Source organism: Globicephala melas, chromosome 3 (assembly GCF_963455315.2).
Source record: "Globicephala melas chromosome 3, mGloMel1.2, whole genome shotgun sequence".
Classification (NCBI taxonomy): Eukaryota; Metazoa; Chordata; class Mammalia; order Artiodactyla; family Delphinidae; genus Globicephala; species Globicephala melas.
The window spans coordinates 49,078,794-49,104,979 of NC_083316.1; the positions used below are offsets into that span (position 1 = coordinate 49,078,794).

The following is a 26,186-nucleotide window of genomic DNA, read 5'->3' on the forward strand; positions in this document are numbered from 1 at the left end:
GTTTCTGTGGGAAGGGATGCGAAAGCAAGGGTAAGCCGGTTTAAGACTGGCGAGTTTGAGTAATTTTAGTAGGCTACAGGATGTAGGGACTGTCATGAGTTGTCTGGTACCTGGCCCTAGGTTAGTTAGGAGAAGGGAGATAGTGGCATGGAGTGTAAGAGCTTGATAGTTGGAGTAAGAGCTGTGGATCAGTTAGTGTGTGTATGAAATATGTGCTCAAAGGCAGCCATTTTCTCTCTCTCGGAATTGGCTAACCCTAAGAGGGCCAGTCTTTCCAGGTCCCATCTGTCAAAGCATCAGCACACAGAAAATAAAAAGGCATAATCAATACACTGAGTATTAATTGTCTCTTGTTCTTAGCACCATGACTAACACATAGTAGGTGCACGGTAAGTTAATTGAATGAATTTAATAAATATTTACACTGTAATTGGGTGTTATTTTTTCTCCCACTTAAATAACCTTTTTTTCTGAACATCTAAAGAATGTTTATGCCTGAAAAATTAAGCTAATTTGATCTCTCAGTCTGTCAGTTCTAGTTGGAAGTAAAGCATACTTTTTGGTCAGTCTTTTAAAAAGTGCACTTTTTGAGGTAAATAGATCATTCTTTAATTTTGTCATATTAACACACCATAAAAAGATGTTCACATTTAGCAGCGCTTTAAGAGGGGTGTTTTTATGTATACTCTGATTTGTAGTATTGTTGCAAATTAGGAGTTCTTCGAATGGGGCTACTTTAGGCATACTTTTAATCTGTTTATTAAAGTCTATATATATATCTATATATCTATATATATATCTATATCATTTGGGTTTTCTGTAAGATCTACGGAAGTTTTTGGACAACCCATACACAGCGCGCGTGTGTGTGTATAGTTATACATGCATATATATATATATTTATTTATTTAATACCTGACCAATACCCTTTGCAAAAAAAAAGTGTGGAATGAATTTAGATGTATTACTTTGAAAAGGATGTGTCATTTAAATTTAAATTGGTCATTTGAGCATTAAATATAGTTTCATAAATTTAGAGAGGAGGGAGTGTGAGATTGTGGGATTTGGAATTGAATTTTTGTTCATACACTTGGGAAGTCACTTGGTTTCTTGGAATATCAGTTTACTGTAATGAATAATAAACAATTTATAGTGTTCTACAATGCTACAGTTAAAAAAATACATGCACAGGTTATACAAAGAGTATAGTTAAAGAAATTCCCAAGGCATTTAATAATAAACATTCAGTAAATGCTGACAATCCTTTTGCATCATTTGTTGTTTCCATGATAATGATGGTTAATTTTGGAATGAAAAGTCATCAGTGAACACATTTGTTTACACATATTATGTGCCATAATTTTTTTAAAAGATGAGAGATTATGAGACATTATTTCCAAAGTGAATTAGTTATGAATTACCTTTTGTTTTCAATAAAGTAGATTAGAGCAATGGGTAATTTCAAACAACAGATTCCTATACATTGTAGAGGTATGATTTTATAAATGGGTTTCCGTAAGTAGGTTGAGATGGCATTGGAAGTCAAGTTGCCACTGAAAAGCTATGCTGTGTATGTGTGTCAAACTCTTGTATCCCCTCTGGAGAAGAGATAGGAGAAGCCAATCTGAGAGGACTGATGGAAAGCATTTTATTCTTTACTTTTTGTGTGTACTTAATAGGCAAGATGATCAAGCCTTGGCTGAGCTATTTCAGTGTGCCATACAGTATTCTAGGTGCAGAATCAGAGTGGCAGAAGGCACCCTTATTATAATTATAATCACCCCTAAAGGTGATTATTCTGCCCTTTAAGTGAATGATCACTCCCTCCTCTTTTCCATCAAATACTTACTGAATGTCTGTGGAATGCTAAATAGTGAGATTACTGTGGGGAAAACGGACATGTCCTTGCATAGTCTAGGGCTTTTGTTTTATGATGTTTGCTCTTATTATTGCTGTTTTTTCCCCTGAAGATTTAGCTTGAACTGATTTCTAACCTAGTTAGAACCTAGTATATATCCTAGTATTATCTGATTATATACTAATTTGTGGAAAGGGGCAGTGAGGTGTCAAGGGGGAAATTGTTTAGAATATTTATTTTGCCAGAGTTGACCACACAATGAATAATCCTCCTTGGGTATATTGAATGATGACTATTTCTCTTTCTCTCATTGTTATGTAGGGAAAATAGAAACACGTGAAAGAGTACTTTGAGGATTCAGGACCTCAGCTGTTGAGGTTCTGCTCCTCATCTCCTTGTGAATATGTTTTACTAATGGAATAGATGCTTTTAGATTTCCAAAAGAATAATCTTTGGATTATTAACGTTTTCCTTTGCATCTAACCTAATGCAATTTTCAGTAAGTATTGGTTCAAATCATTTCAGTCTAACTGGGGAAAAACCCCTCTATAATGCAGCTTTTAATCTTATTTTTTTGATTAGGCTATGCACATGTATCTTTTGGTAACAGAAGCTGGAGGGTGTAGACAAGATGGTTTAGGAAGATGGACAGTTGGTGCCATAATTGCATGTTCACTGAGTAGTTTTGTGAAAAATAGAAGTAAATTATTAATTCCTGGGCTTAGTGATTTTTTTATTGAAGGGTTATAATCATTTATAAAACTTTCTTTTTAAAGCCGAACGTCAACTTGTTCTTCTGGCAGGTCCTTTGAAAACCCAGTGTCTCCCCCCACCCAAAAGTTCGGTAGATTTGGAAGTATTTTGAAGTGTTTCTATCCTCTCACCTTAGAATTTGAATGGAAATGGTCCATTTTGGTTTTCATTTCCAATACAAATTCACTTTACCCTTGAAACATACAGCAGAACTAAAGTGCCCCTACCTTTCTTTCTAATATCAAGCCTGGGATACTGATACAACAGACATTCAGCAATATTTTTGAAGTTTCTATCATGTGCCAGGGCACCATGCTGTGCATTCAGTTTACACATTATTATTCAGTGCAACCTGGCTTCTTAGAACAACAACTACATACGTCTTCTATCTCCTGTCCTAGTTGCTTAGGAGAGTTCCTGAATGCTTGTGACTTTGGGACTACACTCTTAATGCTCTCCTCACATCTAGGACCAGCGCCATGTCTACAAATTAGATAAGGGCTTCTGACAAACTTTTGATAATGTGGCAGTCATCTTACAGACCATGGGTAATGTTAACTAATCACCAACCATTGTATGGCATCAAGCTTCTTTTAAACAGATAACCCAAGAAAGCAATACTGTGAGTGAATAGGATTGCTTTGAAGTTTCAGGACCTTAAACTGTTTAATGAGAATAAGAGAAGATTCTGATTGAGAATGAGGTATTGATTGGGTATAGGCCCTGAAGCAAAATAGAAAAATAATCTTTACAGAGTAGCTAGTTTCAACAAGGGGATAAAAACTAAGGAATAGAAAAAGTCCTCTGACTTTTTCTATCATGAATCCTATGTACTTCTGATTTTTCCTGTGTAGGTAAATACTTTCATAGCTTGAGGAGCATCTTACTTTTTGGGATTCTTTTCTTTGGGCTTCTGCTTTTACTCTGAGTCTCAGAGAGAAGAAGACACAGTGTGATGGAGAGGAAAGCTAAATTTAGCTTGAGACGCATGCTCTACCTACTATTTGTGTGACATTGGACCACTTATTCCTCTCTGGGCCTCAGTTTTCTCATATTTCAACAGTGAGGCATTTGAACTAGTACCTGTGGGTCATTATTAGGATAAATTGGAGAATGTATATTTAATGCCTATTAAAGTGTAATGCATATGATTGCTCAATCAATTGTTATCAAACAGGTCTGGCTGCTCACCACTCAAAAATCAATACTCAAGAGGCAAGTGTTGGTAGAAATAGAAAACATTGCTTTTAACCGGAAAGCGGGCAATCTGGGGGGAAGGCGGCCTTGTGTCCCCAAACCAACTCTGAAGTTTCTGCTTGGCCATGAAAGGTTTTTTTTTGTTTTTTGTTTTTTTGTTTTTTTTGCGGTACGCAGGCCTCTCACTGTTGTGGCCTCTCCCATTGAGGAGCACAGGCTCCAGAACGCGCACTGGCCCAGCCGCTCTGCGGCATGTGGGATCTTCCCAGACCGGGGCACGAACCCATGTCCCCTGCATCGGCAGGTGGACTCTCAACCACTGCGCCACCAGGGAAGCCCGCCATGAAAGTTTTTAAAGAAAAAAAGGGGAGGTAATCTCAGTTCATCATTGAGATTCGGAGTCAGAGTCATCACCATCTTTCCCTGCTTGCCAGCTTGTCGGCTTCTTGTGATCTCTCTTTAGATGCTACCTTGTTCACACAGTTTGCTCATAAGATTACTGAAGGGGAAGCTGGGAAAGAGATCTGGTCATCTGTTAATTATTTATTCTTCATTTCTACTTCTTTGATCTATGGAAAGAACCAACAGGTTAGGCAGGGTATTGTGTGATCAAAAGATTTGAAAGCTGTGCTAGGGCTGGAGATGAGTAGAGCATGGGAGTGCCTGGTTTAAGGTTAGTGACAATATAGCTCTGCTAAAGTGACAAAAGGGGCCTCCTGTAGAGAGCACTTTCCTGCCACAAGCTGCTTACAAAATGATTGTTACTCTATCAATCATTGCTACTATCTATCAAGTAACGCTGCTACCACTATTTTTTTTTTAACATCTTTATTGGGGTATAATTGCTTTACAATGGTGTGTTAGTTTCTGCTTTATAACAAAGTGAATCAGTTATACATATACATATGTTCCCATATGTCTTCCCTCTTGCGGCGTCTCCCTTCCTCCCACCCTCCCTCCCTATCCCACCCCTCCAGGCTGTCACAAAGCACTGAGCCAATATCCCTGTGCCATGCGGCTGCTTCCCACTAGCTATCTACCTTACATTTGTTAGTGTGTATATGTCCATGACTCTCTCTTGCCCTGTCACAGCTCACCCTTCCCCCTCCCCATATCCTCAAGTCCGTTCTGCAGTAGGTCTGCGTCTTTATTCCTGTCTTACCCCTAGGTTCTTCATGACATGCTACCACTATTAATGTTACTACATCAGTCATTTTGACCAAGTGTGTGAAGGTACCATCTTAGGCTTTCCCTCATTTACTCTGAGTCCTTCCCCCATTCAGTCTGTCCAAATGTGACCAATGCCACCATTTGAGGAAAGACTCTTATCTCCCTGCAGCTGTTTCATGCACATCCCTTGGGCACACGTGCGAGCACTTACTCATTATTCTTTTCATTATTGTTGTTGCCTCCATTTCATTTTTCAGGAATTGACAGATATTTCAACCCAGAAAGAAGCTTTTGTTGACTACTCTTTACAAAGTGGTTGTATAGAGTTGACCCTTAGTTTGTATTTGCTACTCTTAACATTCCTCAGTGATGGCCCTTAAACGCCCTTATCTATTATAGACCAGAGAAAAATGTTTGGAATTCAGTCTGTAAGTTGAAGGGAAACTGGAGAAAGAGGGTAGAGGGTAGAGTTTGAGGTAGTTAAAGGTACAGTTTTATTGGCTCACGGTATCATTTGCTCTCCTTTGATACTTCTTTATTTATCTCTCAGTTTTTCATTTGTCAAAACTCTTTCCAATTTCTATGTCTAAAAGTGATTTCTGCCTCCTTGAATTTTTTTGACTGAATCATGCATCTTTTATCTTGGATTACTTGTCTATTTCTACTTTCTGTATTTTACCTCCTGGGCGTTTTAGAAGTTAGGCCCATGTGTTGAGATATAGTGAAGGGCTGAAAGGTCCAGGCTCTGGAGCCACACTGGGTAGATGTGAATTCTCGCTCTTAAAATTAATTGTGTGACCTTGAGCAAAGTACTTAACCTATCCCTGTCTCTTTGCTTATCTATAAAATGGAACTAAACTGTTGCATTATTTTGTATGTTGAGTGAGCTAATACGTTTAAAATACTTAGAGCAATGCCTGGGAAGTAGTATATGCTCCGTAAATAAATGTTGCCTGTGATGATGATAATGTTGTACACATTTTTTTCCCTCTGTTTAACACTAAACATAGGATACTTGCTTACAGAATACCTTACATGGTCAGGAAGGGTATTGTTAAAATGAGTATCTCAGTTGAACATTTATTCTCTCTCAGGGCATCTTGAGCTGCTTGAGATCAGGGACCAGGATTTTGTTTATCTTTAGTATCCTTATAGTCTAGCACAATGCCTGGCACATAGTAGGTTCTCAGTAATGTTATTGAATTGGATATATTTGATGGAGGTGAGATAACCAATGTACTATGCCCCTCTCAGTCTTGGATACTTCTGAACACCCAGTTACTCTTGTCAGAAACTTCCCACATTTAATCCATCACCAAAGCTGTTAACTAGACCTGTAAATGTATCTCAGATCCATAGCCTCCATTTCCACTTCCACCATCTTTATATAAGCTATCTTATTCTTCTTCCTGGACTACTGCTTCAGTCTCCTAAACTGATCTTATATCTCCTGCAAGTCGTATTTCACAAAGAAGAAGACAGAACCATTTTTTTAAAAGCAAAAATGTTCTTTTCCCTCTCCTACTTGAGAACTCTTCAGTGGCTTCCATGGAGTAACTTGTCCTACAGGGTCTGCCAAAATTTTGGCTTACTTCTTGAGTCTTATCCTATTCAGTCATTCTGCACCAGTCTTGCTGGCTAGTCTCTCTGTGTTTGGACTGTGCTTGACAAATTCTGTAAATTGGCATGCTTTTCAGTACCTTCAAAGCACTCTCTCTTTTTTTTATTGAACTATAGTTAATTTACAATATTGTGTTAGTTTCAGGTGTACAGCTTCAAATTCTTTTCCATTATAGGTTATTACAAGATATTGACTATAGTTCCCTGTGCTATTCAGTAAATTCTTGTTATTTATCTATTTTACATATATTGGTGTATCTATTTAATCCCATACTCCTAATTTATCCCTCAGCCCCCCTCTTTCCCCTTTGATATTCATAAGCTTATTTTCTGTGTCTTTGAGACTGTTTTGTAAATAAGTTCATTTTTATCATTTTTTAGATTCTACATATAAGTGATATCTTTATAATATTTGTCTTTCTCTGTCTGACTTACTTCACTTAGTATAATCTCTGGGTCCATCCATGTTGCTGCAAATGGTAATATTTCATTCTTTTTTACGTCTGAGTAATATTCCGTTGTGTGTGTGTGTGTGTGTGTGTGTGTGTGTACACACACATACCCCACATCTTCTTTATCCATTCATCTGTTGATGTACACTTAGATTGCTTCCATGTCTTGGCTACTGTGAATAGTGCTGTTATGAACATTGGGGTGCATGTATCTTTTCAAATTAGAGTTTTCATCTTTTCCCAGGAGTGGGATTGCTGAATCATATGGTAGCTCTATTTTTAGTTTTCTAAGGAACATCCATACTGTTCTCAACAGTGGCTGCACCAATATACATTTCCACCAGCAGTGTAGGAGGGTTCCCTGTTCTCCATTCAAAGTACTCTTTGTTTTTCCTTTGTAAAACTGGTCATGATTGTAAATCAAACAAGTGTTTGTCTAGCAGTTTTTTATATGTATTTTGTTTTTTACCCACAAATATTTGTATTTGAAAATAAAAGGACTTAAAAATTGTTATTTATTAATTTACATAGAGTAAATTTGACTTTTTTGGGGGTATACACTACTGTAAATTTTCACACATGTAGATTTGTGAAAACATCACCACAGTTAGAATACAAGGAATAATTTTATCACCTGAGGAAACTCCCTTCTGCTATATGCTTTAGGAAAGTCATCCTCCCCTTGACCCTTAACTCCTGGCAACCACTGATCTGTTCTCTTTCACTATAATTTTGTCTTTTTGAGAATGTCATATAAATGGAATCAGGCAGTATATATCCTTTTGAAGCATAATGTCTTTTAAATCCATCCAAGCTATTGTGTATGTTATTAGAATGTTCTTATTTTATTGCTGAGTAGTATTCCATTGTATGGATGTACCACTTCAGCCATTGAAGGACATTTGGGTATCTAGCACATTTTTTTGGGGCCACACTGTGGGGCATGTAGTTCCCTGACCAGGAATTGAACCTGCACCCCCTGCATTGGAAGGTGGAGTCTTAACCACTGGACCACGAGGGAAGTCCCTCTAGTACATTTTAATGACTTTCTCAGTAAGTTCCATGAGCATGACAGCCTGGACTTGTTAGCATGTGTCCTCTCTCTCTCTTTCCGTATCTTATTCTCTCTGTCTCTATGTGTGTGTATACAGACATTACACACATGCACCAACACACACACACCAACCATACATGGTGCTTTATTTTTGAACCATTTGTGTAAATTGCATCAATCATGGCCTTTTACTCCTAAATACTTCAGCTTTTAGTCGTCATGTCTTTGTAGTCTCTTTTACACTGTAATGTCATTTCCTGAGTCTTTCTCACTTAACGACTAACATTTTTGAAAAATACAGTTCTACTCTGTCTCCTTCTCTCCCTTTCTTTCTCCCTTACTCTCTCCCAGAATGTTCCTCATTTGGGGTTTGTCTCATATTTCCTCATGGTTAGATCCAAGTTAATCATCCCTGGTTGGAATATTACATAAGCAATGTGTCCTTCTTGAAATATCGCATCTAGCAGTATGTGGTGTCTACCTGCTTCTCATTAATCATGTCAATTCTGGTCAAGGTGTTGTCCGATTTCTCCGCTGTATGATACTTTTTTTTTGTTTTTCCTGGCAACTGTTAAGCAATCTGTATTGAGTTACTGCTCCTCATTAAAATTTTCCCCTACATTGAGCAAAATGATAATATTTTTTATTGTTACTGGACTAATTTTTATTGTAAACCCCATTTCAAGTTTTCATTCTTTTGATTTTAGGATCTATAAGTAATTTTTAAGATCCATAATAAGGTCAGTAACTGCTATTGTAAACCATTCTTTAGATGTAAACCCATCTTGATTGGTTTATACATAGACGCTATATGTCTAAATAATGTAGATGGCATATATGTAAAAGATGGTAATAGAACAGTTTTCCTCTTATTTTTGTATTTTTGTACTTGTGATGGAATTGCTGAATGGAAAGGAAATAGATATGTGTTGAAACTTAAGGCATGAGATTATTTAAAGATAGAGGTAGTACAAAAGAAGGTTTAGCAATAAGAATGAGAGAGAAATAATTTAGTGAGCCAATCTCCTGGAAAGAAGAGGGAGGATGCCTACTTAGGAGGCTTAGTGTTCAGAAGTAGTTCTATTGAATATTAGTAGGAATGAGAAAAGGGATACGAGGAATCATTTTGATGTATTATTCCAGAGCAAATTCAAAATGTCACAATTCAGTTGGGGAGAATTATTGTGCATTGGAGATATATGAAGATTTTATTAAACATGTTATAGAACTTAAAGCTCATGAGAGGATTTAAAATTATCTAAATAATACAGATTACTGTGAAATGAAAGTATTTAAAGCACAGGGAAATGTACACTCCGGTAAGTGCAGTGGGAAGCTGGGAAACTTGAGTTCTTATCTAAACCTTGAGTGGGCAATTTTGCCACTAATCAGTGATGTGCTTATAGCAAGAAAGATGCAGAGGTCTCTGGATTCTTTCCCTGCATCAACTTTTTTCATGTTTTGATTTCTGCGGTCTTCTTTAGTAGTGATCACTTGTGTCTAAGAGCAGCACCTCCTAGATGAACAGATCTTTACTTCAAGATCTAGTAAGAATAAATATTTTTGTCTGCTTTGGATATTTCTAGAACAGAGGACAAAATTAATTAATGAATGTTCTGATCTTGTTACCTTGTAGTTTACCCTCTTTAAATTTTATTTTGATTTCAATGGACCAATTTCTCTGACTTTTTCTAGACTGTAGGAGAGTAAAAAGTTTTCCTTGACTCTCTTAGGGTCCCTAGCTGGGTCTGAAAATTAAACTGAGAAAGACAAGACAACAGGATTAAAGCATACAAATTTAATGTACATTTTACATGTCATGGGAGTCTTCATAAGGAAATGAAGACTCAAAGAAACTGTTAAACCTGTGTTTGATGTAGAATGGCAAGTCATGGAAAGATACGATAGGGAAAAGTGTATGAGGTAAGTATAATAAACCAGGGGAAATTTTACAAGTCCCATTTGTTTGGATTCTTCTGAGTCCTCTTGTCTTTGGAGATAAGGATTCCTCCCATTATAGGGAGGGCAGTTCTCACTTGAGGGTTTAATGACTTCTTTCAGGGGACAAGGGCAGGGAGTATGGGGGTGTGGCTAGGGGTGGGAGAGGTCAGAGAGAGAACTTCCTGTTCATGCTGTATGCTCAGACTCCTTCAGCTTAAAGTATTCAGTATGCCAAGGTGTATATTTTGGGGTATCGTGTCCTGAACCCCATCATAATTCTTTAAGTTGTATGACACAGTTGAAAAAAATCTGTGAGACGTATCTCATTATGATTTGTATGTTATTGAAAATATGAAACAAAATGAACTTGAAAAACCTAGCTCTTGTTCCATCTTTACCTCTAATTTATGTCATTTCTCTGTCATTTGGTTTTTTGGTTGTTGTTTTCTAATTTCTGTGTTTATAAAATAGCAGTAACAATAACCAGCCACAAAGGATAGCTGTGAGATTTGTAAGTCATTTTGATAAAGATCTGTTATCTAGTATGCACCTCTGATTTTTTATTGTAATTGAAAGAAAGTGCTGGGTATTATACAAAATATTAATATGGAAATAATTTATATTATTATCTGAAGTAGTTGTCTTGATGTGAAATAAAGCTGCTTTAATATCAAAAGGGAGTTATAGTATACAGTTATATATATTATTACTGATATTTTAAGTGCACTGTCAGGGTATTAGTAATATTAATAAATGTCAGAATTAGAAAGTCTAAGCAGTCAGGTTTTTGGAAAATTAATGACTAAACAATGTATAATATATAGTTTATAGTCAACTCTTTAAATCCTTACTTTAAAATATTACATTATGCACAGATACATTTTTATTGTAAAAAATTCGGGTTAATTCAGATGTATATATGGTCAAAAGTCATTAAAGGGCTTCTTTCACTCTCCTCAACTTTTCTTGTCAAAGATAACCTTTGTCAGTAACTTGGTATGCAACCTGATATCAGTCTATAACTCAAGGCATATACCTTAATATATTAAGGTACTAATTGGTCGTATTCAATACTTTATATGCACCAATTTTTTTTAATTAAAAAAGAACAACACAGAAGAACAGCATCTGTCAAGTTCATTGTCCTAAATTACTTGTTTTTGCTACTTGTTTTTTTTTTTAAGGAATAAAGCAAAATTGAAGTCGCTACTGTATATTCAAAACAATACAAATATAAATATTCTATGCATTTAAAAAATTCACAAAAGTTACATTACTCTTGGGCTTCCCTGGTGGCGCAGTGGTTGAGAGTCTGCCTGCTTACTTCAACTTGCTTTTTCCATTCGATAGCTATTTGTTGTTGATGTATACAGAGTTTGTTCGTTCTGAATATTTAAAATTTTCATGTTTAAAAAATACTTACTTTTAAAATGAAATATTTAGATTTGTGCGTTAGGAAAACTCAAGTTAACTGCATTCTGAAAAAATAAGTTCCTGAGATTTCCTTTTAACAATACTTTTGAAACACAGATAACATTACTTCCTGTCTCTCAGTTTCCTGTATCCATGGCAACCTCTGTTTTACACACTGAGTGTGGAGGAACCAATGTGAAGAGTGGTGTTTCCTGAGCAAATTGTGACTTAAAAAAAAAAAAGAGGTGGAGGGGTGGAGGTCAACAGTGCCACAAAAGAAATGGAGTTTAGAAATGTCGCTCTTCAGATATAGAAAGAAAACCTTTACTTGAATCAGCTGAGTGTTAATAATATGAATTTCCTGTTCTTGGTAAGATTATTTATTTAAATATGAACTTTTAGCTGAAACAAAAAATAATTTGGTTTGTAAAAACCTGTAGTTTAAAGAGAGTTTAATTGTTCTGTAATGAATGTGTATAATTCCTAAATTATAATGTTGTTTAATTGATATTAGACTTTAAGTTGATAAAGGGGCATATTATATCCAAAGATCTTTATCCCTGCATCATCATTTGTCACTTTAGTTATAGTCAGTTGTAATATTTAAGTTAGCAAACATTTTATTTTGCAGTTCATTAAATTTGAATTATCATTTTGTCAAACAGTGGGTTAATGGCCTGGAGGTGCTAATAATTCTAGAACGTATTTCAGCCTTACTGTTTTATGCTATCACCATAGTATGATTCATGATACTTAGTATTATGGCTGATCCTAATAAAATAAAATATAGAATTTCTAGTATTATAAAACTTTCATTTAAAGAACTTTTTGATGATTTAAAGTTTTACCTTTTCTTTTTATAGCCAATTTTGATATGAACAGAAAAACCAAGAACAGGGCTATGTGTGGAGTACGTTTTTCTCTGCCTTGCCTACGACTGTTTCTACTTGTTACCTGTTATCTTGTGTTATTATTCCATAAAGAGATACTTGGATGTTCGTCTGTTTGCCAGCTCTGCACTGGGAGACAAATTAACTGCCGTAACTTAGGCCTTTCAAGCATTCCTAAGAATTTTCCTGAAAGTACAGTTTTTCTATATCTGACTGGAAATAATATATCTCATATAAATGAAAGTGAATTAATTGGACTTCATTCTCTTGTAGCATTGTATTTAGATAATTCTAGCATTGTGTATGTGTATCCAAAAGCTTTTGTTCATTTGAGGCAGCTATATTTTCTATATCTGAATAATAATTTTATAAAACGCTTGGATCCTGGAATATTTGAGGGACTTTCCAATCTTCGTAATTTATATTTACAGTCTAATCAAGTATCTTTTGTTCCAAGAGGAATATTTCATGATCTAGTTTCAGTTCAGTACTTAAATCTACAAAGAAATCGCCTCACTGTCCTCGGGAGTGGTACGTTTGTTGGTATGATTGCTCTTCGGATACTTGATTTATCAAACAATAAAATTTTGAGGATATCAGACTCAGGCTTTCAACACCTTGGAAACCTGGATTGTTTGTATCTAGAAGGTAATAATTTAACAAAAGTACCATCAAATGCTTTTGAAGTTCTTAAGAATCTTAAAAGACTTTCTTTGTCTCATAACCATATTGAAGAAATACAGCCCTTTGCATTTAAAGGACTTGTCAGTTTGGAGTATCTCCTCCTGAAAAATTCAAGAATTAAAAATGTTACTAGGGATGGGTTTAGTGGAATTAGTAATCTTAAACATTTGATCTTAAGTCATAATGATTTAGAAAATTTAAATTCTGACACATTTAGCTTGTTAAAGAATTTAATTTATCTTAAGTTAGATAGAAACAGAATAATCAGCATTGATAATGATACATTTGAAAACATGGGAGCATCTTTGAAGATTCTTAACCTGTCATTTAATAATCTTACAGACTTACATCCAAGGGTCCTTAAGCCATTGTCTTCATTGACTCATCTTCAGGCAAATTCTAATCCTTGGGAATGTAACTGCAAACTATTGGGTCTTCGCGACTGGTTAGCATCTTCAGCCATTACTCTAAACATCTATTGTCAGAATCCCCCATCCATGCGTGGCAGAGCATTGCATTATATTAAATGGACTGACTTTACAAATTGTGTTACATCTTCAACAAATGTATCCAGAGCTTGGGCTATAAAATCTCTTCATATTCATCACAAGACCACTGCATTAATGATGGCCTGGCATAAAATAACCACAAATGGGAAACATTTGGAAAACACTGAGAGTGTTACTTTCTGGGAACGAATTCGTACTTCACCTGCCAGTAGATTTTTTCAAGAGAATACCTTTGGTAATCCATTAGAGACTACTGCAGTGTTACCTGTGCAAATACAGCTTACTTCTCCTGTTAACTTGAACTTGGAAAAAAACAGTGCTCTACCGATTGATGCTGCTTCGGTGTCAGGGAAAACATCTGTAATTTGTACACAAGAAGTTGAAAAGTTGAATGAGGCTTTTGACATTTTGCTAGCTTTTTTTATTTTAGCTTGTGTTGTAATCGTTTTTTTGATCTACAAAGTTGTTCAGTTTAAACAAAAACTAAAGGCACCAGAAAACTCAGGGGAAAATAGACTTGAATACTACAGCTTTTATCAGTCAGCAAGGTATAATGTAACAGCTTCAATCTGTAACACTTCCCCAAATTCTCTAGAATGCCCTGGTTTGGAGCAGATTCGACTTCATAAACAAATTGTTCCTGAAAGTGAGGCACAGGTCATTCTCTTTGAACATTCTGCGTTATAATTCAACTGAATATTGACTATAAGAAAACCTCAGTGTCATGGACATGAATAAAACTGAAGCATCCTTATAGAATTATAGACTTTATTTGGATATATAATGAATTATATGAGCTTAGCATTAATAAATATGTTTTTAATAATTTGTGAATACTGTATTCATTCAGCAAATATTTTCTTTGATAATCACTGTATTAAGTAATTAATAATAACTAATGTTTCTGTGTACCAAGCACTATGCTAAATACTTCATATATAACATTTAATCCTTAAAAAGCCTTATAAGGTAGTACTATCTACATTTTACAGGTAGGGAAATTTAGGCAGAGTGAGTTTAAGAAGCTGTCTCATATTCTCACAGCTTGTGACACTTTTTAGGTCTGTCTGATTCCAGAGCCCATGCTTTTAATTTTATACTATACTGCTGCCTGGGTGCTAGGGTTATAATTGTGAATAGCATGGACATGGTTCCTATTCTCAGTAGAGCTTGAAATGTAGAGGAGGACACACATGGTTATTGTACAGTATGATAAATACTGCACTTGAAGGTACTCTCTTGTATAACATATGTGGAGGTGAGAGATAGCTTTATGAGAAAAGTGACATTGAAACTGGATTGCAAAGGCTAAGTAGAAATTAGCCCAGCGAAAGAGAGCTGAGTAGTAGGTAGAGGGTTGAAGAAATAGAATACTGCTTTTCAGGAACTAAAATTCAGTCCAACTGGAGTTGTGAGTGGTATATTATGAGATTTGCAGCTAGAGAGAGAAATCAGACGATGAAGGATGTTGTAATTTCATGTTTTTCCCTAGGGCAGCAGGGAGCCATGGAAGGATTTTAAGCATTGTTAAGGGAACCTAATGCTGCTGTTTGGCTACACATTCAGGGATTCTTTTTTTTTTTTTTTAATAAATAAATAAATTTATTTATTTATGGCTGCACTGGGTCTTCATTGCTGCATGCGGGCTTTCTCTAGTTGTGGTGAGCAGGGGCTACTCTTCATTGTGGTGCGCAGGCTTCTCATTCCAGTGGCTTCTCTTGTTGCAGAGCACAGGCTCTAGGCACGTGGGCTTCAGTAGTTGTGGCTCGTGGGCTCTAGAGTGCAGGCTCAGTAGTTGTGGCGCACATGCTTAGTTGCTCTGGGGCATGTGGGATCTTCCCGGACCAGGGCTCGAACCTGTGTCCCCTGCATTGGCAGGCAGATTCTTAACCACTGAGCCACCAGGGAAGTCCCAAGGATTCTTTTAAACATTTAGCATTTGGCAAATACAAACTGAAAGTGCACTCTTTCTGGAAGGAACAAGACTAGAAACAGGATTAATCTGAATCTCGCATGCAGTAATCGCTGATTCATGGGAGAGATGCTGGAGCCCTGGACTGGGGTGGTGGCAGAGAGGATGGATGGATTCTAGAGCTACTTTGGAAGGTGCCTTGGTGATTGGCAGAGGCATGGCAGGTGAGGGAGAAATCAGATGTTAGGTTTTTGGAAAATATTTGCCGTTAGACTACAGGCAACATTTTAGAAAACTCTTGTTTATTTATAAACCACATAGAGAAGTAAATACACCTGTTTTAATCACTACTTAGGTCAAGAAATAGAACATTCAAACATAACATATATGTGGACATTTCTTGAACTTAAAAATTATAGAAATAACCAAGTGTTTAAGCTTTAAGGTGGAGGGGGACCCACATGTAATAAGGGCATTTTCACTCCCATTTCTTACCCACACCACAACAAAAACAGTAAAATTTGCCATATTTGTTTTTAAGCGTTGGCAAAATGGGAAAAGAAAGCCTGGAAACCTTTTACAAGGTTCTGAAAATGAGCTTTGATGTTAGGTCTTCCTACCAAGTTGGTCCTTCATGCATTTCCCCACATCCTATTGTACTTCTTGTTCTCCCTTGTTAGAAGGATCCCACTCCTTGCTTGTCTTCTGTTACTGGGCCAGACTGGAAAACGTATTCATGGACTTGTAATATGTTGTGCTGCTCTGGACTAAGGAAAGAGAACGGGGTACGTGAAACCAAAGAGAAGGTTGTTCTGTTTACCGGTTAGACTTCGTTTTTATGCATCGCCTACTGAATAGTAACTTAATTTTTTTCCTCCTGAGAAGGCCCATTTTATTTCTCATTAAAACTTTTTCTTTTCTGTTACTGGACTTGCTGATAAGGCCTTAGGTGAGTGGGGAGGGATATGCATCAGTTGTCTCAAATTATTATCTAGTTTATTAGTGATTTCACAGTTATGGAGCAATATTAACAAGTGATAGGCCCATGGTTTTCAGTATTATACTGTCTCAAGTATAGTTTTTTAAAAGTGCCCTCCATCTCTAGTCATCACTCTACTGAAGTTGGTAGGCTCTTGTGGCTGCATACTTTAATGTGAGAAGCCTTGTGGGTTAAAAGATAAATATGGAGAAAGCAGCATGAATGAAAGGAATGTATAGTATGCGTTCTACTGGTCCAAATGTGCCTTGTTTCATTGTTCCTGACTTTTGAGGCATCATGTGACATAGTAGACGGCACTATATTTTAGTGGGAAGTAGTTTTTTGATTGTCAATAGTGTGTAATTGTAATATACAGTACTTTCCTTTTATCTCCATGTCTTCCCGTATGTCTTGAGTTTCCGGTACCTGAGCATAAACCCTTGCCTGTTCTTAGTTTGGATATTGGCTTTGGAAAATCTAACTTTTTGCCAGATACCTTCTCTGATACTCTTCCTAGTGTTAATTCTATTCTTAATACATAAGTTCACATTTTCTTTGTATTTTGTTTGAGGTCCCATGGAGCAAATATTTTTATGTTCTAGTTCAGTTTCCTCATGTTTTGGCTTTCAGAACCCCTTTTCTTAAATCATCTGCTTCTCATCTATGAAAGCCTCCTAAGGCATTGTCCTCTAGAATGGGGACCTGTGAGATAAAAGAAGAAAATATGTATGGTCTCTACCCCTGATTCTTGGCACAGAGCTCCTGAAACCCTTGTAATTTCCTAAGTGATAAGAACATTAGGAGCATCTTTTGTTCTGACGAGGCAGCTCTGGGGTGGGCTCCTAGACTGAGGTCACCAGAGAGACTGAGCCATGACTAGAGGCTTGGAATTTTCAGCTCCAAGCCCCATCTTCCACAGAGGGGAGATGAGCTGGAAATGGAGTTAATAATTGAGTATGTATGTAAGGAATTCTCCATAAAATCCCAATAGTAGTGTGTTCAAGGAGCTTCCAGATGGGGGAACACATCCACATCGGAGGAGTGATACGCCCCACCTCCACAGGGACCAAAGCACCTGTGCTCAGGACCCTCCCAGACCTTGCCCTCTGTAGCTCTTCATCTGGCTATTCATCTGTATTCTTTATCATATATTTTAGTAAACTGGTAAACATGTTTCCCTGAATTCTGTGATTTCTCTGGCAAATTAGTTGAACCTAGGGAGGAGTCATTGGAACCTTTGGCATCTGAGGTACTTGGGGGGTGGCTCAGTCTTGTGGGTCTGAGACCTTAACCTGTGTGATCTGACATTATCTCCAGGGAGATAGTGTTAGAATTGAGTTAAATTGTAGGTCATCCAGCGGGTGTCACAGAGAATGGCATGTTGGGAAAATCTTCCACACAATTGGTGACCAGAAGTAAAGTGTGCTGTGAGTAAAGAAGACTCACAGAAGAGAAACATAGTAGGGAAGGACAAGGTTTCTCCCTACTTGGGAAGGAAAAATCTGAGTTTTTTTCCATTTAGGACCATACCCTCCTGGAGTTTCATTCCTACTGTAAATACAACTAACCAGGTAAATTCAGGCAATAGCATTCTTAGCAGATGGAATCCCTCCATGGAAGTCCTAAGACTAAGAAAGTGTTTGTCAGAAAGAAGGCTAGTATAGCTGGAGAGTAGTATGAAAAGTTAGGTGAGGTCAGAGAGAGGTAGGCAGCAACCAGGTCAGATGGGGCTGAGTAAACCATGATTAGGAGTTTGGATTTTTATGTGTAATGGGAAGTTACTGAAAGGTTAAACCCTTACTTACTTACTTAATTTATTAAAAAAATTTTAACATCTTTATTGGAGTATAATTGCTTTACAATGTTGTGTTAGTTTCTGCTGTATAACAAAGTGAATCAGCTATATGTATACATATATCCCCATATCCCCTCCCTCTTGCATCTCCCTCCCACCCTCCCTATCCCACCCCTCTAGGTGGTCACAAAGCACAGAGCTGATCTCCCTGTGCTGTGCAGCTGCTTCCCACTAGCTATCTGTTTTACATTTGGTAGTGTATATATGTCCATGCCACTCTCTCACTGTCTCACTTCGTCCCAGCTTACCCTTCCCCCTCCCCTTGTCCTCAAGTCCATTCTCTACGTCTGCGTCTTTATTCCTGTCCTGCCCCTAGGTTCTTCAGAACCATTTTTTCTTTTTTTTTAGATTCCATATATATGTGTTAGCATGTGTAAACCCTTACTTTAAAGCAAGGGAGACATGATCAGATTTTGCAAAAGAGCACTGTGTAGAGAATGAATTAGAAGAAGCAAAGAGTGGAAGGGTCCCCATGTGGGAAGTTATGCAATAGTTCAAAGTAGAGACAGAATTGACTTGCAGCACGCTGTTCACAGTAGGAATATAGAGAAGTTGAAAAATTTCATAGATAAATGTGACAGAATTTGATGATAAATTGGGTTTTTGAAGGGTAGATGAGGAGAAAGGTCACAACTGAATCCCAGCTTCTGGCCTGAGTCACTGGGTGCTTAGAATTGCTCTGTAGTCAGATAAGGACAACTGGAAGAGAGCCTGATTTTGATTTTCTATCTTGTTTTGCTTTGTTTTTGTTGGGAAGGCACTCAAAAGTTTGGTGTTGGCTACCTTAAGTTAGAGATGCTTGTGAGACTGCCAAGAGTGGATAAGGAGGATGTAGATGTAATAGGGTTCCAAAGCTCAGAGAGGTCATTGTGAGTGCTAGCAGTATTTAGGAGGAATTTGGCAGTGTGCCTGAATGAGGCAGGTCTAAATAGCAGGCATTTAACTCATTTTCCCTATAAGAAAAATCTACATAAGGTTTTTGGTCAGCTTGAATGTGTTGTATTTACAAAGCTGTAACAAAATAGTCAAATGCCTATTATATTGTTAGTTTAGTTCCATATACATATTTTAAAATAATGTAAATAGAGAGATTTTTTCCCCGTTATTTCGTGATAGTTTTATTCAAATGCTTCATGTAAATCTTTGACATCAATGTTCTCATCATCACAGACTTCCCTTCTGATCACATAACACTGTTTTACAGAGCACATTATCTTCAATTGCCTTGTGATAACTTGTATAGCTCTGTTTTCAACAATGTCCACCATTTATAATGGTGAGGTCGTGCCTCCAACCCAATAATTACTAAATCTCTATTAAATTCTTTTGTATCACTTTAAAAAAAAAAGTTTGTCAGGTGACTCCTATAAGCTTTGAAAATAAGCATTGGTTGGGTTTTTTCAGCCTAATGTCGTTTCCAAACAGTTCTGTGCCAGTCATTGATCATCTTCTTTTTAATGGAACCTTAGTATATCTTCACTGAGCAGTGTTTCTTAAAGCATAGTCTTCCTCTTGAAAATCATATAATATGGCAGTTTCTTCTCATCCCACTATACATAGATCATTGTAGTTATTTCTTATTGTCTTAAAGATAACGGCTTGCTTTTCCCCCCTACCTCTATGCAGTCAAAAAAGAAAAAGAGTTAATTGGCGGAATGTTTTATAATATGTAAGGATAATTGTTGTATAAACTTTAATTTTAAAATAACTTAGTGAACTTCCATTATGAACTTTTTATCCTTTTATTTCCTTGCCCAGTATTTGTCAAGGGAACTAGATTTATTAACACATACACTGTTCCATGACCACGAAGAGAATTAACTATGTGGAAAGGATGTATTTTTCCATTTAAGTGACAGAAATATTTCCAGCCTAGGTCCTGGAAAATAGAGAGGGGAAAAACCTGATCTTAGTATAAATGTCACCACTTTTATAACTTCCGGTGTGGTAGGAATTCTGGAATAAGACCGATAAATCAAGGCTTTTTTCGTTTTCCTTTTTCTTTTAGTAAACTGCTGTTCTTTGCTTAATATTGTTAATATAAGCAGAAAAGTATAATTTACAGAATATTTTATTTGATTGTGTCTTTTAGTGCTTAAAAACTTATTTTCTTAAATTACCTTAACTTCATCGACCCTAGGATTTAATGATGTGAGTGGGTTCAGATATTATTAGGTGCAGTGTACAAATAGTATAATTGTTGTCTGGTTAGAGCAGAGAAAATTTTAAAGTATCTGAAGTTCTGATTTCTTTCTTTCTTGGGCTTGCTACTATGAAAAACTTAAATCATCAATTTTCGATTATAAAACTGTTCAGAAAAAGTAACTGAAAATTTGGTGTTTCTGCATTCCTGTTTTCCTCCAAGGCCCAAGGGAATGAAGTTGTGATGTAAATGTGTAAATCCATCACTTACAGAGAAGTTACTTAAGGCACAGGCTCTATGATGATGGATCAGTTAATCTAAAAACTGGAAGTGTAAAATGCTTTCTAGAAAAATACTGATAAAAATTGGATAAGTGGAAAGAAACTAGAGTCCTGTTCACATTTAACCTAATATTTATTGTTTAGGCTAACCAAATGAATATTAGAATATTTCTTTTATTTGTGCCTTTGGGATTAAAAATTTTGCACTGTCTTTCTAGGGGCATTTTCTTTTCTGGACACCTGTGGTTGGGTTCATAGTGATACAAAAGGACAGAAATAATTTTAAGCAAGCGTGATTTTTTAAGTTGGGTGAAAAACACGAGAATGATGGATTTTTTTTTCTTTAGTACATAGTTTTCAAAAGCAAGAAAAAATCACTCTGTGTGAAGTTTCTGCAATTCACATATTCTACAGATACTGTTACACACCCAGAAAATGTCATACCTTTAGGAAATACTAAGTCAAGATTAAGAGCTGTAGTTTTACTCATGTGCATTTAACTGAAAAAGAAAAGTTTACTAAACACTATGTGGAATTGTTTTAAATGATCAGATGGTCTTTACCCACTGAGTAAAATTTTTAATGCTCTCACCTACTTACTTAATGTTTGTGTCTGTATATATATATAGAACATCACTTACCACATACTTGAAGAACAAAACAAGCAGATGTTTAAAAAGGCCAGTCTTCTTTCTGTAGCATAGTTGTACCTCTGGTCTGTGCAAATAAATTAATGTATCAACCAAGTATGTAAAATAATAAAAGGAAAAGTATGATAGGTAAAAAGGAAGATTACTAATACTTCTTGCCCTTCAGTTTTACTTTTATTCTCTCCTTTCATCCTTGATGTTAAACTTTCCTTGCATTTTCTAAGATGAATGTTTCAGATGTAGATTCCAACACAGCCACCTTCTGTTCTATTTTCTGCCTAATGTCAGGTGTAGACTAGTCAATTGTAATATGTTATCTACAGCTTAGTTACCTATACTTGTAATTTTAAAAAGAAGTAAAAATAGTATTGTTTAAAAAAAAAACAAGGGAGGGCAGTTTTCGAGCTTTGGGGATCATAAATTCCTATGATTATTTATTGTGTGTTCACATGATGCATAATGTTACCCTAAGAGACATAAAGAAATAAACGTAACATATGGGCTCTGCTTCATGTTACTTACCATCTTAGGGAGAGCAGGCATGAAAAATTAAAGGACATAAGAAGAAAGTAATAAAAAAGGTGCCACATGAGTGGCACGCCAAATGAGTAGTGCAGAGGTTTTATGCTATTGGAAATTCAAAGGACAGAGTGCTCAATTACAGTGAGGTAAAGAGTGGTCAAGGGAAGACTTCGTGAAGAAAATGTGAATTATACATTGAATAGAAAAAAGGAGGGAGAACATTGTGAGGAGCAGGAAGGGGGTAAGCAGTTATTGGAGTCAGGAACTTCTGTATTCAGGAGGTGATGACTTAATGCCTGAGAGCAGTGAAAGGAAGAATAGTTCAATACCACTTTGGAAAGGTGGTTTTAGTAGAGCTTGCTGAGGTTCTCGATAGGCCTTGAAAGTTCTTAAATTAAGGAGAAAGAAAAGAAGGCACCCATTTGCCTCCTTGAAGCCCTCAATAATAAGGGAATGAATAGAATCAGTTGGGTCCCATTTAGCATTGTGAAATGAAAATAAGTTTATATCAAATTTGGGATTCCTTTAGGAGAAGCATCTATCCTAATGCAATAAATAAAAGATAAGTTAACTTGAAAATTCTAAGATCTCAAGTGGTGGTAGAATGATCCAGTCTCTAGAGGCCAGTGATGAGGCTTAGAGAATAGTAATTTGCCAGTGCTTCATGAGCACCATCCAGACGACAGGACTGACAAGACTGACTTAAGCCAGTAAATACTGGGTCGGCCAAAAGGTTCATTCAGTTTTTTCCGTAAGATAGCGCTTAGTTGTCTTTAACTTCATTTGAAACAATTTTGTTAAATTGTATTCTGACAGCTGTCATATCAGCGTGCATTAAAAAAAAAACATCAAAATTGGTGAAGTTTTGTAGCTATTTTAATATTGAAGATGGAAGAAAAACAACATTTTCGCATATTATGCTGTATTATTTCAAGAAAGGTAAAAACTCATCTGAAACGAAAAAAACGATTTGTGCATTGTATAGAGAAGGTGCTGTGACTGACAATGTGTCGAAAGTGGTTTGCAAAGTTTCGTGCTGGAGATTTCTCGCTGGACAGTGCTCCGTGGTCAGGTAGACCAGTTGAAGTTGATAGAGATCAAATCAAGACATTAATTGAGAACAATCAACGTTATACCACACAGGAGATAGCCAACATACTCAAAATATCCAAATCAAGCATTGAAAGTCATTTGTACCAGTTTGGTTATATGAATCGCTTTGACGTTTGGGTTCCAAGCAAAAAAAACCTTTTGACCATATTTCCACGTGCGATTCTCTACTTAAACGTAATGAAAAAGTTCTGTCTTTAAAACAAATTGTGACAGGTGGCGAAAAGTGGATACTGTACAATAATGTGGAATGGAAGAGATTGTGGGGCAAGTGAAATGAACCACCACCAACTACACCAAAGGCCAGTCTTCATCCAAAGAAGGTGATGTTGTGTATATGGTGAAATTGGGAGTCCTCTAATTTGGGCTCCTTCCGGAAAACCAAATAATTGCAACAAGTACTGCTCCTAATTAGACCAACTGAAAGCAGCAGTCGACGAAAAGCGTCCGAATTAGTCAACAGAAAACGCATAATTTTCCATCAGGATAACGTAAGACTGCATGTTTCTTTGATGACCAGGCAAAAACTGTTACAGCTTGGCTGGGAAGTTCTGATTCATCCATCTTATTCACCAGACATTGCACTTTCAGATTTCCATTTATTTCGATCTTTACAAAATTCTCTTAATGGAAAAAAATTCAATTCTCTGGAAGACTGTAAAAGGCACCTGGAACAGTTCTTTGCTCACGAAGATAAAAAGTTTTGGGAAGATGGAATTATGAAGTTACCTGAAAACTGGCAGAAGGTAGTGGAACAAAACAGTGAATACGTTTTTCCATAAAGTTCTTGGTGAAAATGAACAATGCGTCTTTTATTTTTACTTAAAACCTGAAGGAACTTTTTGGCCCACCCAGTAAGTCAGAAACCTGTAAAATTGAGAAAGTCAGTTATTCAGGATATCATAACCTGATTTAGAACAAAAAGGAACATCTCTTTTGTTGCTTCATTTCTTTGTCCTTTAGTTTCTAAGTTCCCTGAGGTGGCCATCTTTTTTATCCCCAGGGCTTTTCAGGATGTCTATCATGTTTTGTGAGCTCATAAAATGTCCACTAAAGTGAATGAACTTGACCATGGTGACCTATACACCAGGAAGAATTGGCCTAGGTAATATGACCACTTACTCTAATCACTTCTTTCTTTGTGAGTTAATTGGTATCCTGGTATAAATCCACCTCTTATTAATACTCAGTAAGCCAGTCTTCTGAAGTCTGCTCATGGGAGTATACCAAGATAAACTTCTGGCTGGAATAATCAGTAATCAGTGTTTTGTTTTTTCTTTAAGCTCCTGAATGTTGTTTTTTCTACCGTGCTGTAGAAACCTACGTGTTCCATATCCATGGATACACAGGGCCTACCGTACTACACCATTTTATAGTATAAGGGACTTGAGCATCCATGGCTATCGAGGGACCATTGTATAGACTAGCATGGAGTTTGGCTGTCTCTTTCAGGGATACTAGGTTGCCGTGCCCTAGTTAATGTGAACTGCCACTTCGTGGTAAGCACTGATTTTGGAGAATTAAAGAGTTGAGTGAGATTTAAAATTACATGGTTTTCTCTGGCTACCTTTACTTCTCCCACATTATACCAGACACCAGATTTGAATGGATATACACAAGAAGACTACTATTAGGAGATGATACACTGAGAATTCTAATAAAGTATTACTCGTAACTCCAGTATGTAATACATATAAAAGAAAAAAACTGAGCTTTTTTCATAAAGAAACAAAAACAGTATAATACCTAGTTCCTGGCTTGTTGTATTTAAAGAAATAATGTATATAAGATTATCAAAGTACAATGACTTTTCTCCTTCCCTTTGTTCCTCCAAACCTATTGCTATTTCATTCCTGGTTTCCAGCTCTCTTTTGATTGTTTCCATTTTAGATGTCTAATTACATTTTAAAGCATGTAATTCAGAAAGATTGTATATTACAAAAAACAAGATTTATTCTTAATTTATAAAGTACAGGGTTGAGAGTATTGTGTGGATAAAAAGGGAAACAAATGCTTAATATTCAAAAAGAGTCATAAAGAATACTGTCTATAAAAATTTTATTTTGAAGACTTCTTCTTAAATGTAACATTTACACATTTTTGTAATACTTTAAAAAGGAGGAAAAGAATTTGTAACTTCTTAATGCTTGTTTTCTTTAAACATCTGTATGCAAGGAAAGTACAAGCCTCTTTTAGGTTTTTGTTACCTGTATTATTTTGGGGTACTTTTCCCAAACTGCTTAATGAGTGGTAGTTGAGTTGCATCCTTCTGAGTGCTTTTTGAAATTGAATACTCTGAAGATAATTTTTGTTTAACTTCTCCTTTTATTGATCCCAAAATGTGGCATAGAATCTCCTTTTCCACTCTTTTTCTTCAGTCCGTCTCCTTTTCTAGAGTCAACTCTTTTCATTCAAAGCCAGATTACATACCTTTCTACTCTGTGCCATAGGCATTTTCCCCTTTTCTGAACTTGAAGTCCAAGCCTCACCCGCTCTGGCACTTACTAAGTACGCCAGGGTAAGCATGGTTTCCCCCGCCTACTGGAATTAATCCCCCCTTTTCCCCCGCTTTCCCCCAGGCTAGATCTCTGCCTCTTGTGTCCTTTTCTGTGCAGTATGGGTGACATTTCAGTGAAAAAAATGACTGACTGAGGTTGCCTCACCTCCCTTCTTCACCCCTACAAGATAGTCATTTAAGCCTCTCACTTGGTAGAGCTAGAAATTCAGCTGGAGGCAGGGGAGGGAAGGAATGTGAATCACAGTGATCACATGACTGACTTCTCTTCCAAGACTGAATAAGCATGGGCCAGGACAATAGTCTTTCTTCCTGACTAGCATGTGCAGGTAGAGCCGAGGTTGGACCTATATCTTCTGGCCTGTGTCCAGTCTGCTTCTGTGAGTATCCTTATCTCTTCTTTAGTTTGATTTTAACACTCTTTTTTGTCAATCATTCACTAATACTGTCTTTTGGCTTTCTGTAAACCTCAGGCTCCTGAACCTATTAGATTTCTCTCAGAACTTTTCGAGCTTCATTCTGGTTCTAGCAGTGTCATCTAAATAATCCGATCATTTATGAGAAAGGGGTGAAGTTACTGCCTTTGGCAAGAATTGTGCAGTCAAAAGTTTACCTTATCCATGCTGCAGTTTATCACAATCTGTTCTGAGCCTTCAAGGCTCATTCTGTAAATGTTCA

The 26,186-nt window shown here is 36.6% G+C and overlaps 2 protein-coding genes across 6 annotated transcripts in view; both read left to right on the plus strand.

The window, feature by feature from the left end:
* Nucleotides 1–26,186, plus strand: part of IPO11 (importin 11) — a 214,953-nt gene that overhangs the window by 151,111 nt on the left and 37,656 nt on the right. The gene's annotated exons all lie outside the window — the stretch shown is intronic.
* LRRC70 (leucine rich repeat containing 70) lies at nt 10,916–14,372 on the plus strand. Of its 2 annotated transcripts, XM_060295814.1 has the most exons (3): nt 10,916–11,828; nt 12,322–12,996; nt 13,375–14,372. In XM_060295814.1, exons 2-3 carry the CDS (start codon nt 12,333–12,335, stop codon nt 14,226–14,228), a joined length of 1,518 nt encoding a protein of 505 aa, XP_060151797.1. In that variant the 5' UTR covers nt 10,916–11,828; nt 12,322–12,332; the 3' UTR covers nt 14,229–14,372. The 2 variants fall into 2 exon arrangements, with proteins under 2 accessions (XP_060151797.1, XP_030699895.1); XM_030844035.2 differs by having other exon boundaries at nt 12,322–14,372.